Consider the following 20,894-nt stretch of genomic DNA (forward strand, 5'->3'; position numbering starts at 1 on the left):
GATATTTAAAGGAGAGAGAACAAGAACAGTTGATAAAAATTCTGTCTTTTTTGTTTCACATCTTCAGACACGATGACCTGAAGGAGATGCTGGACAGTAATAAAGACTCCTTGAAGCTGGAGGCCATGAAGCGCATCGTAGCTGTGAGTAAACCACGCACATTCAGTTTGTTTGTCTTGTTTTCCAGTCTTAAATCAACATGCATATATTTGTGATGCATAATGACAGTCTTTTTTTATGAAACATTAACCAAAATCAAGCGAGTTTTTGCTTAAAACGAGTAAATGTCTGCCAGTGAGGTGGGGAAGACAAACTTGTTATGCCTTTGAATAAAGCAGAACATTTTATGATCCATTGGCATATTTTTTCTTGCTTTAAGCATTAGAAAACAGGAATTATCAAGTCCATGCATCTTAATGGGATAGTTCACACAAAAATGAAAATTCTGTCATTGATTTCTCATCTTAATGTTGTTCCAAACCTGTAAAACCTTCGTTCATCTTCAGAACACAAATTAAGATATTTTTGGTGAAATCCGAGAGCTCTCCTCTCTTACTTCTCTTACAGCAAGTGTACTAACACGGTCAAGGCTCAGAAACATAGAAAGGAGATCGTTAAAATAATCAGTGGTTCAAACATAATTTTACGAAGCAACGAAAATACTTTTTGTGAAAACAAAAATAACAACTTTATACAGCAATTCGTCTCCGTCAGAGAGCTCTCGGGATGAATAAAAAATATCTTCATTTGTGTTCCGAAGATGAACGAAGTTCTTAAGGTTAATGTATGCTGATTTAAGAACATTTAGATATTTGTGCTAGAAAACAAGACAAAATACCAAGTTAATGTATATATATTGCATACTATTTCACTTGTATATTCTATATGCATTAAATTACATTTTAATATAAATTATAAAACAGTGCAGTTTTCTCACAGATACAGAGCTTGGCTGTGCAGTTAGAGCTCAATTTTCATGGTTCATTAGTAATAAAGTCCCGGCAGGTTCAGTTTTATAGCTGTATTGATGAATAGAACCAGATACTGTATGTACATGAAAATCTAAATCAGATACCTGATTGTCTAGCGTTTCTGGAAGAGATATTTGGATTCATGTCGGTAATTATGTAAACAGACAGAACACAGAAGGCTGTAATTGAGGGCAGTAAATGCCGCTGTCACTGTGTGTTTTGTGAAGTCTTGGCTCTCACCGGTTTGTAACTGGTGCATCAGGTCTGACTCTATAGCAAGCGATTGCAGCGAACGCTTTGGAAATGGGACAGATATGCGTAATGCGTTTAATATTCATGAGCGGTTTTAGTGTCTCTGTATTGTAAAGGATCAGATCAGGACTGAAATATTTATCCCTCGGAGCTCAGAAGCCACAAACAGCTACCTGATACTGTTTCCATTCACAGAGCACAGGTGGCACCGGCAGCAGGTACACGATTCCTTCAGGACCCAGCCAAAAATCACCCTATTAGTTGTTTGGAATTTCCTGTGAATGATTCATCAGTGCATGTAATAAGAAAAATGTTCTCTTATAGTAGCAAGCAATAGTGATAATATAGTACAACAAATTTATTTTGGTGGTTGTAATGTTATTGCAATAATTAAACACTTTTAATCTGCTCTCTTTTAATTAAATGTAATGCTATCCTTATTGTATCAGTGCTAGATAACAATGAAATGGTTGCATATTACGTAAGTTAGACTATGTGATATTAAGTTTCAATTAAAGCATATACTGTACATTAGTATCTAAATGTTATCCTGTTTCTGTGTGTTTTCCCTCAGATGATCGCCCGGGGGAAGAACGCCTCAGATCTCTTCCCTGCCGTGGTGAAGAACGTGGCCTGTAAGAACATCGAGGTGAGTGATACGCCGAGGAGCAGCAGGAGACAGGAAGCAGCTCAGAGCTTACAGGATGTCAGCTTTTCTGGCTGTTATTAAACCTTAATCTTATGTTCATATGAAACGGCAATGAGGTTCTGCTCATGAGTCACCATACGCTCAAGAGCTGAGTCACACTAATGCATGAAACAGCAGATCAGAGCTCTATTCAGCCCTCTGTGAGTTTACAGTGATGTGTGTTTTCTCTCTCAGGTGAAGAAGCTGGTGTATGTGTATCTCGTCCGCTACGCTGAAGAACAGCAGGATCTCGCTCTGTTGTCCATTTCCACCTTCCAGAGAGGACTGAAGGTCCTAAAACACACACAAACACATTACTCAGGGTCTAAACCGGCTGCTTCATCCTGACAAAATCTCTCTATCCTCTCTGATCTCTTTCACAACATCCAAAACTTAAGAAAAGGCTGTACTCCTGTTTGCATACTTCGTATTAAACGTATACTTCGTATTTACTTTTGAGTATGTGGTAAGACTACAGCTTATTTAGTTAAAGTAAATTATATATTATTATATATATAATAAAATTATAAATAATAGAAAAATTATATTTTATACCATATAATATATTTGTATATATTATATAAATATAAAATATTATACAAATATTTAAAAATAAAAAAATATTACCTTTATATTATAATTATGCTTGTTGAACGCAAAATAAAAAAAGAGATAATATGTAAAAGATAATGTATTGTGTATATTGCAGAGTAATTTAATGAAATTTATTTATCATTTGAATTAAATTGTATTTTTATTTTTTTAGTAAGTTTGCTTTGTGCTTTTGTAATTTTTTATTATTTTTTATATTTTTTATATCACTATTTAGGTTTGATAAATTTTTATTTCAATTTTAGTTTTAGATTTTATTTATGACCAATTAATTTTATTTAATATAATCTTATATATTTCTAAAAAAAACATACATATATTCATAATATGCATAGATATAAAACATTAATGTTACACATTTTAATAAAAATATTTAATGTTACACATTTTTCAAATTTATCATTTTATTTCGTCTTCTAAAAATCTAAATAAGAATTTAAAAAAAAATAAGTTTAAATGTTTAAATTACTTTGTACTTTAGTGGTGATGCAAAGTGCTACTGTACTTTTAAATATGTAGTAGGATTATTATATCAATTAGCTTTTTTCCCTCGCTTTAAAATTCATGATTACTTTTAGGTGCATATATTCAAAGCTTCTGTGGTTTTTCTAATAATTTAGTTCTCAAAAGGGCAATGGAGAACCATCACAAATCTCTTCCACATTGCAAGAGGATTTGGGAAACACTGAACCATAAATGAAATGCATATTTCTAGAATCTGGAAATGGTATTCCATTCATGTTGACTGGAGAGGCACTCTTAAATTTAACCCCACAGCACACAGTACCCAGTATGGAGAATATGCTAATAGTGATGCAGCTAAATGCTCAGTAAATGGTGCAATAGTGTCATATGGGACGAAGAATGCCCTCTAGTGTTCACATAAAGGAAATACCTCTCACACCCTTTAATTCTGCTGTGTGACGTCACATTATTGAAGCATTGGTTTCTTAAATAATTCTCTACGAATCACTGTAACCCCTGATTCAGGACCCCAACCAGCTGATCCGTGCGAGCGCCCTGCGTGTGCTGTCCAGCATCAGAGTGACCATCATCGTGCCCATCATGATGTTAGCCATCAAAGAGGCGGCGTCTGACATGTCTCCATACGTCCGCAAGACCGCAGCTCATGCCATACCCAAACTACACAGGTACAGTAAAGCAAGTATCTGGTCTGATCACAGATGCGCCATTAGGAGTAATTCATTGTTCATTTAGATAATACTGCAGTTTATTAGCATGCTTTTAATTTAAAGGCTGGTTAAAAGTTTTTTTTTGTTATGCTGGTCAAAAGTCTCTTTACATCCTGACAGCAATCATTAAGTTAAATTGTCTACATTTATTTCTATGTTTTTATATGCATGTAAGTTTTCTTTGCATTCTAGCTTTAAGTTTGACTAGTTTAATATTGAATAAAAGTAAAACAAATGCACAGGTTGCGTGGGCTGATGGTCATCTCTCTCTCTTCTTCCAGTCTGGATCCAGATCAGAAAGATCAGTTGATTGAAGTCATCGAGAAGCTGCTGGCTGATAAAACCACAGTGAGTGACAGAATCATTTCAGGTCAGTCCAGAGATATGATCAGCATTCCTGATGTGTGTGTGTGTGTGTAGCTGGTAGCAGGCAGTGTGGTGATGGCGTTTGAGGAAGTGTGTCCGGACCGCATCGATCTGATCCATAAGAACTACCGTAAGTTGTGTAACCTGTTGATTGACGTGGAGGAGTGGGGTCAGGTGGTCATCATCAACATGCTCACACGCTACGCCAGGACGCAGTTCCTCAACCCCAACATCAACGTGAGTATCACACACATGCGTGTGTAGCCCACGAGGACATTTCCACTCTTAACGTGTGTGTGTGTGTGTATGTGCAGGAATCTCTGCTGGAGGAGAACAGCGAGAAGGCCTTCTATGCCTCTGATGATGAGGAAGAGGAAGATAAGAAAGACGAGGTGGCCCCTCTAGCGAAGAGGAAGCCGTACGTGATGGACCCCGATCACAGACTCCTACTGAGGAACACCAAACCCCTGCTACAGAGCCGCAACGCTGCTGTGAGACACACACACACACACAATTCTGCTATTGCTTTACTACAAATTAATTAGCATTAAATTAACTAAATTTGAATTGAATTGACATTTGGAATGACATTAGTTCACTCTTTAATTTGGACTAATAATGTCTTAATTTATTATATTATTAGTTGAAGTATTGCTAAGACTTTTTTCTGTTCAATTTCGATTACAATTCTGTATTTAGTTTGCCTCCTGAATTTAAATTTAATTCAAATTCAAGAATTTAATTGGAATTCAAGAGGCATTGTCAAATCAGTTGATTTGAATGATGACCAACCCTGTTTAAAACAGTGATTATTCTTTATATTAATATAAACTTGTGTACATAATGTGAATGAATAAAAAAATGAATGTGCATCAAAAACATAAACTTCAGATTTTAAAAGTAATTTTAATGAATTGCTTTGGATAAAGTTGTATTCCAGATGTGTAAGTGTTATAGATTTGTTTTCATGGGTCATGTGAATGTTTTTTTTTTTTTTTTTCGTTCAGGTTTTCATTTTCTTTTTGGAGATTTTTCCAATTATTTTTTTTTATTATTGTTGTTGTTTTTATTAATAAATGTATGGTTGTTTTTATTTTACTTTTGAAAATTTAGCAATTTTAGTTTACTGCCTTTTTTATTTATTTGCTTAAAGTTATTCTGTTAGTGTATGTTATCATTAAATTCTGGTTTTATTTATTTTAATTTGTTTTGGAATTATTAATGTATTTTAGTTTAGTGTCAGTTTTTCCCCCATTTTTTGGTTGTGTTTTTTTATATATAATTATTGTCATACTTATTATTAAATGCATGTTTGTTTTTATTTGTTTATTCATTTATTTATTTTAGTTTAATGTTCTTTTTTTGAATACATTTTGCTATTTCTATTTTAATTTGTTTCATTATTACAATGTTTTTTAGTTTAGTGTCAGTTTTTATAATTATTAGTTTAGTTTTTAATTTTATTCACACATACCATCAGTATTTACGTTGACAGAGTGCTGAAGCTGATTTGCCAGCATTATGACAATGGGACCTGTTCACACTTAACCTCTAAAAAGAATTAGTTGATTTAGCTGTCAGCATCTCATAATAAACCTCTCTCTCTCTCCGTCTTTGTAGGTGGTGATGGCAGTAGCTCAACTGTACTTCCATTTGGCTCCTAAAGCAGAGGTGGGCATCATCGCTAAGGCTTTGGTCAGGTTAATGCGCAGCCACAGGTGAGTAATCAGCCACTTACTAATGAAACTGTAACGCACTCATGCACACTCACAGACATACATGCTTCTTGAGGATTCCCTTCAAGCGTCTCCGAAAGTGTGACACAGTGTGAAGTCTCTCTGTTTAATGATGTCATTGTCTGATGACATCATAAGTCAATACAGGCGCAACACTGGATGATGACACTGCAATTCTCACACAGAATTTGGCATTAGCTGCAAATAGAGAGAGGCTCAGACCATAAACATCATCCATTATTCACATGCATCTCTCCATTTAGCCTTTTTATGAAAATATTGCTTTCACTCTCAAATACCTTTTAAGGGTTTTAAATGATAAACATCTTCATGATGTTGTTCTGTGTTTTGTTTCTCTGTAGTGAAGTGCAGTATGTCGTGCTTCAAAACGTGGCCACGATGTCCATCAAGAGACGAGTGAGTGATTCACATAAAAGTGTAAAAGCACTTTGACTTCCACTTGAAAAACGCTGCAGATCGCAGAGTCACCAAAGGGAAATTGTAACATTTATTTACATAATATGATGATAATGTATTATGTACATACTGCTTACATTGTGTTCGGCACATTGTATGCATTTAGTGTAACTGGAAAGGTCAACAAACAGGATCAAGGTTTAAACAGTTTGATCTTCGAGGATCATGTTACAGCGCATGATCATAATGCTGGAGCTTGATGTTTTGCTTCATATTGTTCGGTGCATTTTAATATTTTATGATTCAGTATTTAAACTGAAAACTTTCTTGGGGTTTTGCTTTTTATACATTTAATGGTTTGTTCTTGAGAGATTTCTGATTTTTAAAAGTCGTTCTGTAAAGGCATACTAGGACAGAAAAATTCAGTCAGTATTAAAAAAAAAGTCTGTTGTGTTTATATGAATGCTCTGGTGTTTTAATACGTGTGTTTTGCTCTTCTAGGGAATGTTTGAGCCGTATCTGAAGAGTTTTTACATTCGCTCTACGGACCCAACGCAGATCAAAATCCTCAAGGTGCACAAAAATGCTATTCGTGTTATTAAATGTTTTCACCAACGAATGTCGATTCAGTTTTGAGTGTTTTAAAGTTGGACTGATGATTTTATTTTCTCTTATTAACACAGCTGGAGGTTTTGACGAATTTGGCTAATGAGACGAACATCTCCACCATCCTGAGAGAATTTCAGGTATTATTTTACATATGGTGTTCTTACAGTGTTCATAGAATAGAATAGAATAGAATAGAATAGAATAGAATAGAACAAAATAGAATTTGAATTCTATTAAAGGAAAAACCCCTTGAGATGTTCCTTGTCATTTTTGAGGTGGACCCAGCAAATAAAATAAAATAGAATTTTAATTCTAATTCTATTAAAGGAAAAACCCCTTGAAATGCTCCTTCTCATTTTTGAGGAGGACCCAGCAAATAGAATAGAATAGAATTTTAATTCTAATTTTACTAAAGGGAAAACCCAGTGAGATGCTCCATCTTATGTTAGAGGGGGACCCAGCAAATAGAATAGAATAAAATAGAATAGAATAAACTTTAATATAATATAATGTATTTTATTGTAATATACAATTCAGAAAAAAAAATTAGAATAGAATTTTAATTCTAATTTTACTAAAGGGAAAACCCAGTGAGATGCTCCATCTAATGTTAGAGGGGGACCCAGCAAAAAGAATAGAATAAAATAGAATTGAATAAACTTTAATATAATATAATGTCTTTTATTGTAATATACAATTCAGAAAAAAAAATTATCTTATGCTTACCAAGATTGGATTTGTTTGACCAAAAATAGTAAAAAAAAAAAAAAAAAACTTTAAAACAACTTATTTAAAATTTTTACAAAAGGCATGGACGCAGTTATTTTTGCACCTGACCTCATCGAATATGCATTTGTAGGAGTTACCCTTTCGGTTTTAAAGATTATTGATTCTAGAGACTGCATGAACTATTTACTTTTCAAAATGATTGATTTATTTGTCACACCACACGACTTTCTAAGTGAAATGCAAACTAAAAGGCGGATAAAAATAGAAAAAAGTCATCATAACACCTAAAATACACTTGCATTACACATACAAATAAATTACAACCTAAACCTTTAAATAAAATAACTTCATGTCTGTGTTGTTTTGTCAATAAGTAACAGTATAATTCTCTGCTTCTGTTATACTATTTTCCAGTGTATCTGAATGGGGATAGTGAAACATTTTCTCTATTTGTGTTCTAGACGTATATTAAGAGCATGGATAAGGATTTTGTGGCGGCCAGCATTCAGGCCATTGGTCGCTGTGCTACGAACATCGGCGAGGTCAGAGACACCTGTCTGAATGGACTCGTACAGCTGCTGTCTAATAGAGACGGTAAGATTGCAAGATGGAGCGCAAGGAAATGCAACAGAACTATTTTAGATGCCCACACTGCCATTAATTATCCATAAAGTGAGAACCACTCAGGCAGACATCAAAAGTAGATGCTCCGATGTCAGATGGGGTTCTTATCATGCAAAAGAAGGAAAATATGAGCCTCTGACTTTGTAACATGCAAATGTTCCTGTAAATCTTCTTTAAATGCACTTGAAATTGACCCATCATATGCTGTAAAAGAACAGAAGGGTGCAATGCAATGGCGAAAGACATCTGTCAGATAATGCTAAGTAATATTCGGTGTGTGTTTCTTTGTTTGATTGTCTGTGTGTGTTTTCAGAGTTGGTTGTGGCTGAATCAGTGGTGGTGATCAAAAAGCTTCTGCAGATGCAGCCCGAACAGCATAGCGACATCATCAAACACATGGCCAAACTCATTGACAACATCCAGGTAGAGTTGTGAGCTGAACTTCCTATTTTCATGTTTCAGACAGACTCTGTAGTCCTGATTATGTGTGTGTGCATCAGGTGCCCATGGCCCGAGCGAGCATCCTGTGGCTGATCGGAGAATACTGCGAACATGTCCCCAAAATCGCCCCCGACGTCCTGAGAAACATGGCCAAGACCTTCACGAACGAGGAAGATATTGTCAAGCTGCAGATTATCAATCTGGCTGCCAAACTGTACCTTACTAACTCAAAACAGGTGAGGTGAAGAACATGGTTATGGCCATTTGTACAAAAAAGCAGTGTTTTATTTTAGCTTTATTTCAATTAACGGAAATCTTTTGAATAGTTTTAGTTATAGATAACTGTTAACTGGTGTTTAACATACTATGATAAATGATCGGAAGCACATTAGCAGTACGCAAGATGCCTTGCATTATGCAACATGACGAGACTCATAAATGAATGCAAGCAAGAAAATAAATGGGTAGAATGAAACACAATGAAAACTGAAACACACAGTGCATCAGTCTGGATGAAAGCTGGGAAAACCCAACGTGAATCATTGTTTAATCAAGCGAGACAATCTCTGTCTGCATGTCATATTATTTAGATGCACACAAGTGCATTGCCTGTCAGGCATGAAACTCTTGAGAATTCAATTCCTTTGTTTCTTTCATTTTCTTTTCTGTCTTTCAGACTAAACTGTTGACACAATATGTACTGAACCTAGCGAAATATGATCAAAACTATGACATCAGAGATCGTGCCCGCTTTATACGCCAACTCATTGTGCCCACTGATAAGAGCGGTGCTCTTAGCAAATACGCAAAGAAGCTTTTCCTTGCACTCAAGCCTGCCCCTGTCCTGGAGTCTACATTTAAAGGTAAAGGTTTTCATCTTAGTTTGTTTTAGTTCTAGTTAACTCAAAAAATCCAGATTTGCATGTATATCTGAACACATTTTTACTCTTGAGATTACTGGGACCTTCAGGAAAAAATCTGAGGGGCAGGAGACAATTATAGATCTCATTTGTGATTTTTCTTTTTTTTTAATTTCTTTGCAGACAGAGATCACTTCCAGCTGGGGTCACTGTCTCATCTGCTGAACGCTAAAGCCGGCGGATACCAGGAGCTGCCTGACTGGCCCGAATCGGCGCCTGACCCATCCGTGCGCAACGTGGAGGTGAAGGATTCTGTGTGTGCAAGGCGAACAGTTCTGACAGGGCCAGAGGGCGCAGGGGTGCTTCTCCTACAGACCACCAGAGGGAGCTCCAACATGCAAGATCTCCCAAAGAAATGCCCCAAAGCGCTGACCAAAACAATCACGCTCAATCACTTTTATATCCTCACTTTCCTCGCTCATTAGCATAACTCCACCCTCATAATGCATAAATCACACAGTCTGCATTTCAGCGGGGTGGTAGCTACTCATCCTGCAGCCCGATTGGTTGATGTGTCAGAATTATTTCCCTTGGTAATAGAGTGCAATAGTCCAGGTCCAGAAGTAAAAAATTTTCTTAATAGCAGAATGTGAGTTACAAGGTTTTCAATCAATGGTGTATACCAGGGGTGTCAAACTCAGTTCCTGGAGGGCCGGAGCCCTTCGTTCCAACCCAGCTCCAACACGCATATCACATAGTTTTTCAAATAAACCCTGAAGGACTTGATTAGTTGGATCAGCTGTGTTTAATTAGGGTTGAATCTGAACTCTGCAGGGCTCCGGCCCTCCAGGAATTGAGTTTGACACCCCTGTTATATGCTTTTGTTGAAGTAACTTTAAATAATCACGTTTAACTGAAATTCTGATGAATGCTGATGAAAAACTACACATCCCATAATTCAGCAGAGAACCTCCACCAATCAGAGAGTCACAATAAGGAAATCGCACCAAAAGAAGTATTGTGCACCCACACTCTCATGAAACACTGCAAGTAATGAAGAGTGAATATTTGTATGCACAGTATGCATAGATTGCTATAAATGTGTCAAATATATTTTGTTTATATATGTATATATATTTATATGTGTGTGACTTTTTTTAAAATATCTAGGGAAGAAATGATGGAAAAAAATTCCTCCAGAACCAACACAGCAGAAAACTGTATTGTTGCACTCTATTAACAGCATGTCAAAAATTGTCGTTAAAGAGTTTAACTTGAACACCGAACATTCCTTCAAACGGAAATTATAAAAAACAAATTCTAGAATCTTGTCTGAATGCTAGAGCTGAATGCTTTACTTGTGGTTCTAGAATTATTTTTAAATCACTGAGAGTTCTAGAACTGACTAGACTGACACGCCCACGTACATTAACATATGCCACGCCTCCCTTATTAAAATTCCATTATCGAATCTGCATATGCATGAGGTCTGTATAACACACTGATCGGTCAGGGTCTTGATTCCAGCTTCAGGTTTTTGTCTGCATAATCGTATTTGTTATTTCAAAAAGCACTCATCTTTCACTGCAGATTTCTTGTCGTAGATGGGTGTGTTATCAGTTTCATCCCCTTTCTGACAGTCTGTCTGTCTCTTTATGTTCCCACCCACCATATTATGCAGCAAGAGGAGGTCATAGACACCAGTGAGGGCCGAATGGGTCTCTTGGGAGACTGGAGAGAGGTGCCCGCAAGAGTGCAGTGGCTTCTCTCTCTGTCCTCTATCTGTGTAGTCGGGTCGCCTGGCTCGACCTTCCTGCACTAAAGTGTGTGTTTTTGTGTCTCAATCTGAAATCTACTGACCTCATTTTCTGCCAAGCAAACCATCACATGGCTAAACCTTCATATTAATGTTGCACTTCCATTACTGTGACACCAAATGCTCAGCAAAGCATTAAAACATCATCCTAATACAGATTTGTGATTGACATATTGAGTACATGATTAGAGACCTTCTGAAAGTTCTAAACTAAGGGGTGAATTCACTAAACAGACACTTTTGCATATGATATTTCAATGCAAACTAAGCACATGCTAATTTAATTAGCCGCGGTATCTAATGGTATGTCCAAGACAGCTGGTGGTAAACAGAAATAGAGTGTTTGTGAGCATTTTAATCAAAGAAATAGAATAATATAACTGACTGGAATAACAGCTATAGCAATATTTTTCTGTCCCTGTAAACTATGTCAAATTATCCGTTTGCGGTTGCAGAACCTGTCGCGTTCATACCCAGCTAACAAAAGTATGTTCTAAGAATGTTTTATTAATAATTTACTTGTGAAAACGCTGTTTCTGTTGTTCTCTGAACATTCAAAACATTCACTTATTTAAAAATATTTAAAAAACATTTGGTTATATGAACTGTTAAATGTAGTCAATTTTAAAACGTAATTTGAAAAACGTTAGACGAACATCTAACAGAAAAATGTAAGAAAAAAAAAAGGTTCCATTAATGATGTATAAATACAATAAAAATTTTGCGCTAATGTTTTGAAAACATAAATGAAGACCAGATAATTTTAAACTAACTTTCTATTAACGTTACTGGAAGAGGGTTTGTTCATTAGCCAAAGTTCTGAGAACGTTCCCTGTTAGCTGGGTCATCGCTTAGCACTTAATAATGAACCAAATGTTTATGAGTTGTGCTGTGCAGATGGATTTCAGCATTCAATTTGTGAGTGTGTTTATGCTGTTACCATTTACATAATTTGCATTGAAAAATAATGACTGCTAAATTGAACGAATTTAGTAAATTGAACGCTAGAACATCACTGGCCGATGTAAATAATGCTATTCATTCTGAGTGAATTCCCCCTTATTTGCTCGTTCACACCAAGAACGATAACTATAACGATAACTATTAGCAACCACACCAATGGTTTATGAAAAGCATGCACTGCAGTTTTGTTGTCTGACACTTTAAATGCTTACATGCTTTAAAGTCGGATGCATCCTGATTGGATGTTAACATTTTTATTGTTCAGCAGCTCGAAAAATTTTTTCAATGATTTTCTTTCTGATGTTCTTTTATGTCAGGGATGTCACACTCAGTTCCTGGAGGGCCACACTCCTGCACAGTTTAGATTGAACCCTAATTAAACAAACCTGATCAAGCTAATCATATAGTTACGATTTATCCTCTATATAAAGTTATCGTTCTTGATATGAACGCAACACTTTCAGTTGCTTTGACTGAAGCTGTTAGCGAAAAATGGACGTAAAACGCATCCAAATACGTTTTAATCTGTTGACAAGTGCAACCTGAATCCTTGTGTGTACTTTTTAAATCTTTCTTTTCTGTTCTGTTCTTTTCTTTCCTCTTCTTCTGGCCATCTCACAGCATCATTATTGCGTTTCTTTTTATTCTTTCCTGTTTGCCAGGTTATTAGGCTGCTCGAAAGAGTCACCACTTTAACCAGCGTGAGTCTGTCAGTCACCCTTAGCGTCAGACCCAAAGAGCTTTTGCCACCAGCCTAGCGTAGCGTCTGTACTGTGCTAGATCAGCCTTTCCCGTTCCTCAGCCCTTGCTCTATGATTAAAGACCAGAATCCTCCAAAACACCCCAGAAATGGCCTACAGCACTGGTGCTAGTTGCTAATCACTTATCTACTTTCTAATCACCACGCTGATTCTAGCTTAAAGTCAGATGAATCTTGGGTAAATCAGTGCTGGTGGTCTTTGGGGTCTTTTTTAGGATGTGATCTCTTTAATTAAATGTTTAAGCGTACACAACAAGAACAAAAGTGGCCATGAATGCACAACCTTCCCTGCTGTAAACCTCAAACGCTGAGCGAAGAGAGGCACGTCTCTCTAGAACTGTAATTTTATTGACCTATGAGTGTAAACAAAGATGTTTGCTGCTTTTAAAGAGGCATTCATGGCCGTTATATGATCCTCTTTCTCCGTTTAGGCCCTCCGGATGTACTTGAGCTTGTTTTGATGGTGTTTTGCGATCCTTTGCAGATTCCAGACTGGAGCAAATGCACAAGCCGGAAGGATCGTAAGGAGAAGAAAGCAGAGAAACCATTCTACTCCGACTCAGACGGAGAATCTGGTCCAACCGAATCAGCAGATAGCGGTAACTGTGGTGAACGCTACATCTCGTAAATGGGAAAATTTAGTTATTAGCCATATAGGAAGCTATCACATTAGACAGCATGCCTTGGTTATTATCTTAACTAAAAACGTCTTACACAAAACGTTTTAAACAAAAAGTCTTTATTATGTATTTATTACAAAAATACATAAATCATGCAAATATTGAAAAAAAAAGTTATTTACATGAGATTCAACATTGATAAACACAATGTTACATTTTAATTAGATTCCTTTATTAGTGAATAAAAATGATTTCAGTTTTAAAGTATTTTCACCACCAGTTTGAATGAAAATTTACATTAAGCTCATTACAGTGCTAATCTTATTTCGTGCTAGTTAATATGATTTTGCTCGCTCACCTGACAGAATCAGATTCAGGCAGCGGTTCAGAAAGTGCTAGCGCCAGTGATGAAAGCGGCTCTGGTTCAGAGAGTGGAGAAGAGACTGAGTCTGAAGAGGAAGAGGAAGATGAGGAGGAGGAAAAGAAAAAGAAAAGAAAGAAGCATCTGGACAAAACCAAAGCCAAGAAACCAGTAGAGGAGAGCACAGAGAGGTGCGCCATCCACACATCACACCAAATCAATGTCAATAACTTGTGTTTCACCAGTGTCTCATGTTCTGCTCCTCACTCCCACAGCGAGCAGAGCAGTGGCTCCGAGGAGAGAAAACGAGGCAGGAAGGCTGTGAAGAATCAGAAAAGTGCCTCAGAATCAGAGAGCGAATCAGAAAGCAGCGAATCAGGGGACGAGTCGGAGGATGAGTCAGAGGAGGAGTCTGAGTCCGACACTGACATCAGGAAGAAGAAGGTTGGGCTAGATTAAAATAGAATACTAGCTTACTACATAGTTAATACTGTGCATTATATACAGCATACTGTGTGCTGCTTTTTTTTTTAATAATAAACTCAACTTAAAAGTAGTATGCTACTGTTGTCACATGAGCTGCATAGGAGATTAAACAATGCAGACAGTGAGTTAACAGTACTATTATGCTATTTTGATGTTAATCTTATGGATAAGAGTTCATGTTAAATGTTTTCTGATTTCCCTTAGACGCCTGTATCAAAACAACCTCCCAAACAATCCAAAAAAGAGAGCAAGAAGGAGACGCAGGAAATGTCTTTGCTGGATCTGGATGACTGTGAGTAAAACCGCTCACACATTCAAGATCAAAGACATATGCTTGAATGTTAAAGCACAATTGGTCTTTCCCTCTCCCAGTTGAACCAGCTCCAGCATCGGCTCCAGTGACTCCGGTTAACTTCATGTCCAGTAGTCTGGTGTCTGATCTGGAGGGTTTGTCACTGACTGACACTATTCTAGCACCTACAGTGAGTTTTGGGCCAAAGTACAATTGTAAATGTGCAATAAATACAGCAGAAATATTGTCATAACTTTGCAGAAAGAGTCTGCAGAAAAAGTTATTTTCTCTCTTATAATTTTTTTATAATTGTTTTTATGCATCTCTTTTTATTTTTTTCAGAATACAAAAAAGAAAATTTAACATTTTTGTTTTTAAATATTGTATTTAAGACCTTTTTCATTTTATATTTTACATTTTGAATATAAAGTTAAACAACAGCAGTTACTTTAAATATAAATCTTTTGTAACATTATAAATGTTTTTACTGTCACTTTTGATCAATTGAATTCATTACTTTGCTGAATAAAAGTTTTTATTTCTTTTCAAGAAAAAAAAATAATTCTGGCCCCAAACGGCACTGTATAGTATAATTGATTCGATATATGTAAAACTCTCTTCTGTTTTCTCACAGACAATCACTCCTTCTGGTTCGATAAAGATGTATGAGCTCCTACATCGTATAACAGGTGAGGGTCTTGCGGTTGAGTATTGCTTCAGCCGGCAGCCCTTCAGTCCAGACCCTAACATGGTGGCCGTCCAGATCCAGTTTACCAACAACACCAACTCTGAGACCAAAAACCTGCATATCGAGGAGCCCAGGCTGCAGTGTGGGATGAGGATCCGTGAGTTCGCTGAGATAGGTCAGCAACCCTGCACTTTATGAGATTTTCTAAACAAGCTTTTAACTACTTTAGGTTTATTTTTGTTCTGTTTGTATGCGTTCTTTCAGACGTGTTATCAGCAGGTGAATCGGTTACTGTAGTGATGGGCATAGATTTCTGTGATTCTACACAAGCAGCAAACTTTCAGCTGTGGTGAGTGTTTAAGAAGAGCTAAATTATAAACTTTAATTTTCCTGATGTCCACTTATATCCCATCTCCGTTAACACCAGTAAAATATGGAGTGCCACAAGGATCTGTCTTAGGTCCTTTGCTGTTTTCAGTGGACAGAACTTTCACAGAAAATTCTAAAGTAACTACCAGTAATAGTTCCATAATGTAATGGTTAGCAGTAGCAGAACATTCTTAGAACATATTTTTGTTAGCTAGTAAGTCACCTTGACATTAAATAAAAATAGAATGGTCCATTTATGGTCGTAATTTAGCTTTTCATGGCAATTCTTCGCCCTTACAATTAAACGGGCTGCATATTTGTTTATGTAAATCACCTCCATTCATATAAATCATATAACAGTTTCTTGACTCCAATTCCAAGCATCTTTGTTTACTTTTTTCAGTACTCACACCCGCAAATTCTTCGCTTCCATCCAGCCGCCTGTCGGGGAGCTAATGACACCAGTATTTCTGACAGAAAACGACTTCAAGAAGGAGCAAGGTAAGAGAATGTCAGCCCATCCTTGTTTTAGCAGCCCCAGTTGCTCTATAGATTTCCTCGAAACGCTGTCATTTCTTTCTTCCTGTGTTAGCAGTGTCTCTCTGAAATTCATTTTCAACAGATCATATGACAGAGAGAGAAATTATGTCTCTCTTTTATTATTCATGAAATATAAATTTCATGTTCCATGGCTTTTCCTAATCTGAATTCTTCCATTGTGCATTATAATACTACATATTTGCGTGACCAGAATTTGGGCTTTTGGTACCTAAGACCCCTTTCTCATAATTTGCATGCAAGCATGAGCTTCTTGCTAAACTCATTAAATCATTGCTCTCATACAATTCATTATTTACCACAGCGCAAAGTGTTGTGTACTATTAGCTTCAAAAGCAGGTACAGTAAAGAAAATCCTTTGGATGTGGAATTAATACCATATTAGTACAATTGTTATCATAATACAGGAGGCTAATCTAAATCTAGAACAATTATAACCTGAAGTTAGCATGCTGCTAACAGCTCAGCATAAACGTTTGTCAGTTTAGCATTTTAGTGTGTTTGTTTTAAATTCATGTTTTCCTCTTCCGTGGGCTCATTTTGCCGCTGTTTGTTAGAGAATCTTTTGAATGGTAAGTTTATCTGATGTAGCTAATTAGCATAGCTCCTCCTCTTCCCCTATCGTTCCTGATTTGTTTGCACAGACACACACAACCGAGAACGTTGGCTAATATTCTGACAAAGTTATGAAAAATGTTAAATGTTAATAGAATGTTAATAAAATGTTAATGTTAATAAAATGTTAATGTTAATAAAATGTTAATAGAACAATTGTAAAAAGTTATCTTTAATAATGTTCTCAGAAAGGTAGCACAATGACGTTATTTATACATTGTTCATAGAATTAATTTTTTGTGAAACATTAGTCTTACATTTTTTACATCTGTTAACACCTGTTTGAGAACGTTCAGAGAAAATTAAAAAGTAATGTTCCCATAATGCTAAAATGGAACGTTCGCATAACAAAGAATAAAAATCCATTTCAAAACACTTGAAAAACGTAACGTTTTGGAAATTCAGACAACACTGAAATTTTTTGGAACATTGAGACGTTTTCATAAGTTAATGGGAATGTTAGCCAAATGTTCTTGGATCATATTTTTGTTAGCCGCACACCCCTTCCTGTTATTCTAGAAATGCTTTTGCTTCCAGCTGCTCCTCCCTCTTACCGCAGTCTCCAGCCTTGGCGACTGTTATCATGACTATGCTTTTCCTCACGATATGTCAAGGTAACATTATGCCAGGAATGTGCCTTAGAAACACTGAACCTGTCCGAATGACCCTGAACCATCACGACACTTGTGAGGCCAGCACACTCAGCACAGCTCACAAAACCTGTTGTGTAATGTCTACATAGACAGCTACCTTCCGAGGTAGCGTTATTAATACATTTTGAGCTTTTAAGTGACTGAACTGAAACATTTTTAGTGGGCTGCAGCTCTGTTAATGCACAAGAGACCAGACAGACGTTCACTGTTGAGTCCAATACTCTGACATTATCATGTGGCAAAGCTAAGAATGCAATAAATTTAAGTACCTTTAATTATTTTCAATTTATGCTTTTCAGCACATAATATATTTCAATTTTTTTTTCTTACACTGTTCATAATCTTGGTTGACCATTTAAAAATGTTTGTTTGTTGCTATGCATTCTGGGCATTGTTTCTACTTTTAGCTAAAACTAATAAAAAATGTTTTAATATAAATATTAGATGGAAATTTTTTTACATTGGAAACAACAAAAATAAGAAATGTTGCCTTGCCACCTAACTAAAATACTAAGTACTAAAATTACTAAAACTAAGACTGAAATTTAAAGCTAAACAGAAATATTAAAAAGAAAAAGCTCATAAAAATGACTAACAAAATTTGTAAAATTAAAAATCAAAAATGAAAGTTAATTCAAAATTTTCAGTAGCTTTCAGCTAGTCTGTAGCAACACGTCATAGGACAGTTTGATGGAGCACTGGTCTGAAGATATGCTTTCTGTCTCTTTTCACAGGTAAACTGATGGGAATGAATGAAATCTCAGAGAAGTTGACACTGGGAGAGAAATGCGTGAACGAACATGTCATCGTTGAGAGAGTCACAGCCACCGCCAACTTGAGCAGAGTACCATGCGGTTCAGATAAAGAGTGCAGGTAACACACACACACACATGAAGACAGTGGCCCTGTCCCAAATGAAAACCTTTGGAGTCCACAAAATCTTGCATAGACTGTTATGTGGTAAACAGCTGGGGGCGCTAGTGAGCACACTTTTGAACCAAAAAATGGGACGCCCATTGGTCTTGTAGACAAAGTACATACTAACTGTCCTATTTGGGATGGGGCCTTTGAGTTTTAAAAATCAGACCTAAAAGGGACCTCCCTCATGTCGTTCCAAATCCTATTTGGAACACAAATGAAGATATTTTTGATGAATTCCGAGAGCTTTCTGACCCTGCATAGACAGTAACACAAGTACCACATTCAAACCCCAAAAGGTTGTAAGGACTTTGTTAAAATAGTCCATGTGCTACGAGTTGTTCAAGAAGCTTTGCGAATATTTTTTGTGCACAAAGAAAAAAAATGAGGACTTTGTTCAAGAGTTTCTTCTCTTCTATGTCACATGGCCTATTTTATCAACGTCCTTATTACCATTCTGGGCTTCGTCTGTGGGACAGTAGTTCCATTGCTCTCTATGGAGGGTCAGAAAGCTCTCGGATTTCATCAAAAATATCTTAATCTGTGTTCTGAATATGAACAATGGTCTTATGGGTTTGAACCGACATGAGGTTGAGAATTTTAATTTTTGGGTAACTATCCTTTTAAGCAATGTAAAGGGTCCATTATTTGAGAATGTTTAACTCTTGAAATCTTTCTTCGCTTTGCTGTCTTTTTTTCTGGCCTGTAATCTTTTATAATCTCAGTACTCCTCCTCCTCCTCCTGCTCCTGTTTACAGATTCGCAGGTAAAACAGTGAGCAGCGGTTGTCTCGTGCTGGTCACCGTCTCTACGAAGGAAGGCGGCAGAGCTCAGCTGACGGTGAACTGCGAGAAGATGTTGATCGGCACAATGCTGGTTAAAGATATCATGCAGGCCCTGTCGCAGTGATAGCGCCCCCTACAGTCAACACCCTCCTACTGCTGCTTACCGCATTGAGTCGCATCTCTGTGTAGATATTTTCCCAATGTGGACTGGCTTGTAGCAACAAAAAAATACTTTGAACTGACATTAGAACAGCAACAGTAACATACACAGCCCCTAATCAGGATGTTCCTTTTATTTTCCTCTGTTGAATGTTGCATGACATCAAAGACAGTTAGTAAAGACACCATAAATTCTCCCCAATTAATGCACAAACCTATGTCAATTTCAATTTAGAAGCTCTGTAGGATGAACAGTACATGGATGAAAGTTTTTGGATACCAGCTTGTATCCATCTGCTCAGTGAAACAAGTTTAATAATCATCTGAGTGATTCATCAGTAGAAACCCTGCGTGGTTTATTTTTAGTGTTTATCTTTCACATTTCCTGAATGTAATGTCTTACATCTGATGCCAGACCGCATCCCAAACGACAACAGCAGATTTTTTTCCAGAAACCACTTCAAAACTGGTTTTGAAAACATGAACTTTGTTCAGCTCTCTAAAACATGTGCATTTTGGTTTCATGTTGGTTTTAGCTAAATCAAAAGCTCAGAAACACATCAGTATGAATTCATCGGTCTTCAACATCTCTTTCCACTATAATGTATGTCTTATCTGTATTTGCGAATGTGTAACTGCTGAATTTAGGACTATAGACTGGTATATCACTCAACATCCATCAGCTTTTTGTTCTCTTGAAGCTCTCGGAAGAATACAGTATCTCACAATCCGGTTATTTTAGGTATTTTAATGCAGTCTGGAGCCGTTTATCCTGGTGAAGACACTGTTAGTAGTTAGTTTTAGACCTTTTATAGTTATGATGATGTGCTTGATGGCATAAACCGGATCTTCCTTTCCCGGAAATCCAGCTTTACTGACTCATCTCTGTGTGACTGTGGGAAATCATTTGTTGTTTGAATATTATATCTCTATTTATTATAAAGAGTTTTAGATGTCAATAAAAGAGAACGCACACTCAAATTAAGATGGCTTCTATTTTTTATTCAACTTTGTATTTATTTATTTATTTATTATATTTGACCAGGTTAAGTTGTCACTCTTTATTGGTTTATTTATAAATAGTTGCATAATAACTTAATGTCTACAGAAAGTAGGCCTAACTGAACGTTTGACAAAGAATACAGTTCACTGAACAAACGGTTGTGACAACATGCCCCAATAGCGGTCACAACAAACTTGTTATCAATTTAAATGATAAAACTATTTTTAGTATAATTATTTAAACATATCTGATCATGAATGTTACATAAAATTATCTACAGACAATTATTGTAATTAATGTTTATTTCGTTAGTTTTTTTTTCTTATGTTTGTGTGACAACTAGCTCCGCA

General features: G+C 36.4%; 1 protein-coding gene across 7 annotated transcripts in view; it reads left to right on the top strand.

The window, feature by feature from the left end:
- The window catches only part of LOC113043166 (AP-3 complex subunit beta-2-like), a 34,938-nt gene extending 14,416 nt beyond the window's left edge, over positions 1-20,522 (top strand). For 2 of the 7 annotated variants that reach the window (XM_026202381.1, XM_026202378.1), the window contains exons 2-28: positions 68-143; positions 1,798-1,872; positions 2,107-2,202; positions 3,514-3,674; positions 3,998-4,064; positions 4,137-4,319; positions 4,397-4,573; positions 5,703-5,800; positions 6,181-6,235; positions 6,737-6,808; positions 6,919-6,981; positions 8,035-8,167; positions 8,511-8,620; positions 8,698-8,874; positions 9,315-9,501; positions 9,682-9,800; positions 12,940-12,978; positions 13,522-13,636; positions 14,023-14,209; positions 14,294-14,462; positions 14,709-14,796; positions 14,877-14,986; positions 15,431-15,659; positions 15,749-15,833; positions 16,257-16,354; positions 18,414-18,552; positions 19,323-20,522. In XM_026202381.1, the coding sequence (XP_026058166.1) occupies positions 68-143; positions 1,798-1,872; positions 2,107-2,202; positions 3,514-3,674; positions 3,998-4,064; positions 4,137-4,319; positions 4,397-4,573; positions 5,703-5,800; positions 6,181-6,235; positions 6,737-6,808; positions 6,919-6,981; positions 8,035-8,167; positions 8,511-8,620; positions 8,698-8,874; positions 9,315-9,501; positions 9,682-9,800; positions 12,940-12,978; positions 13,522-13,636; positions 14,023-14,209; positions 14,294-14,462; positions 14,709-14,796; positions 14,877-14,986; positions 15,431-15,659; positions 15,749-15,833; positions 16,257-16,354; positions 18,414-18,552; positions 19,323-19,506 (3,292 nt within the window). In that variant the 3' untranslated portion in view covers positions 19,507-20,522. Of the gene's footprint in view, positions 1-67; positions 144-1,797; positions 1,873-2,106; positions 2,203-3,513; positions 3,675-3,997; positions 4,065-4,136; positions 4,320-4,396; positions 4,574-5,702; positions 5,801-6,180; positions 6,236-6,736; positions 6,809-6,918; positions 6,982-8,034; positions 8,168-8,510; positions 8,621-8,697; positions 8,875-9,314; positions 9,502-9,681; positions 9,813-12,939; positions 12,979-13,521; positions 13,637-14,022; positions 14,210-14,293; positions 14,463-14,708; positions 14,797-14,876; positions 14,987-15,430; positions 15,660-15,748; positions 15,834-16,256; positions 16,355-18,413; positions 18,553-19,322 lie in introns of all 7 variants that reach the window. The other 5 variants (XM_026202382.1, XM_026202380.1, XM_026202379.1 and 2 more) reach the window with 4 other exon arrangements.
- Positions 20,523-20,894: the final 372 nt, after the last annotated feature.

The sequence above is a fragment of the Carassius auratus genome, chromosome 25 (assembly GCF_003368295.1).
Source record: "Carassius auratus strain Wakin chromosome 25, ASM336829v1, whole genome shotgun sequence".
Lineage (NCBI taxonomy): Eukaryota > Metazoa > Chordata > Actinopteri > Cypriniformes > Cyprinidae > Carassius > Carassius auratus.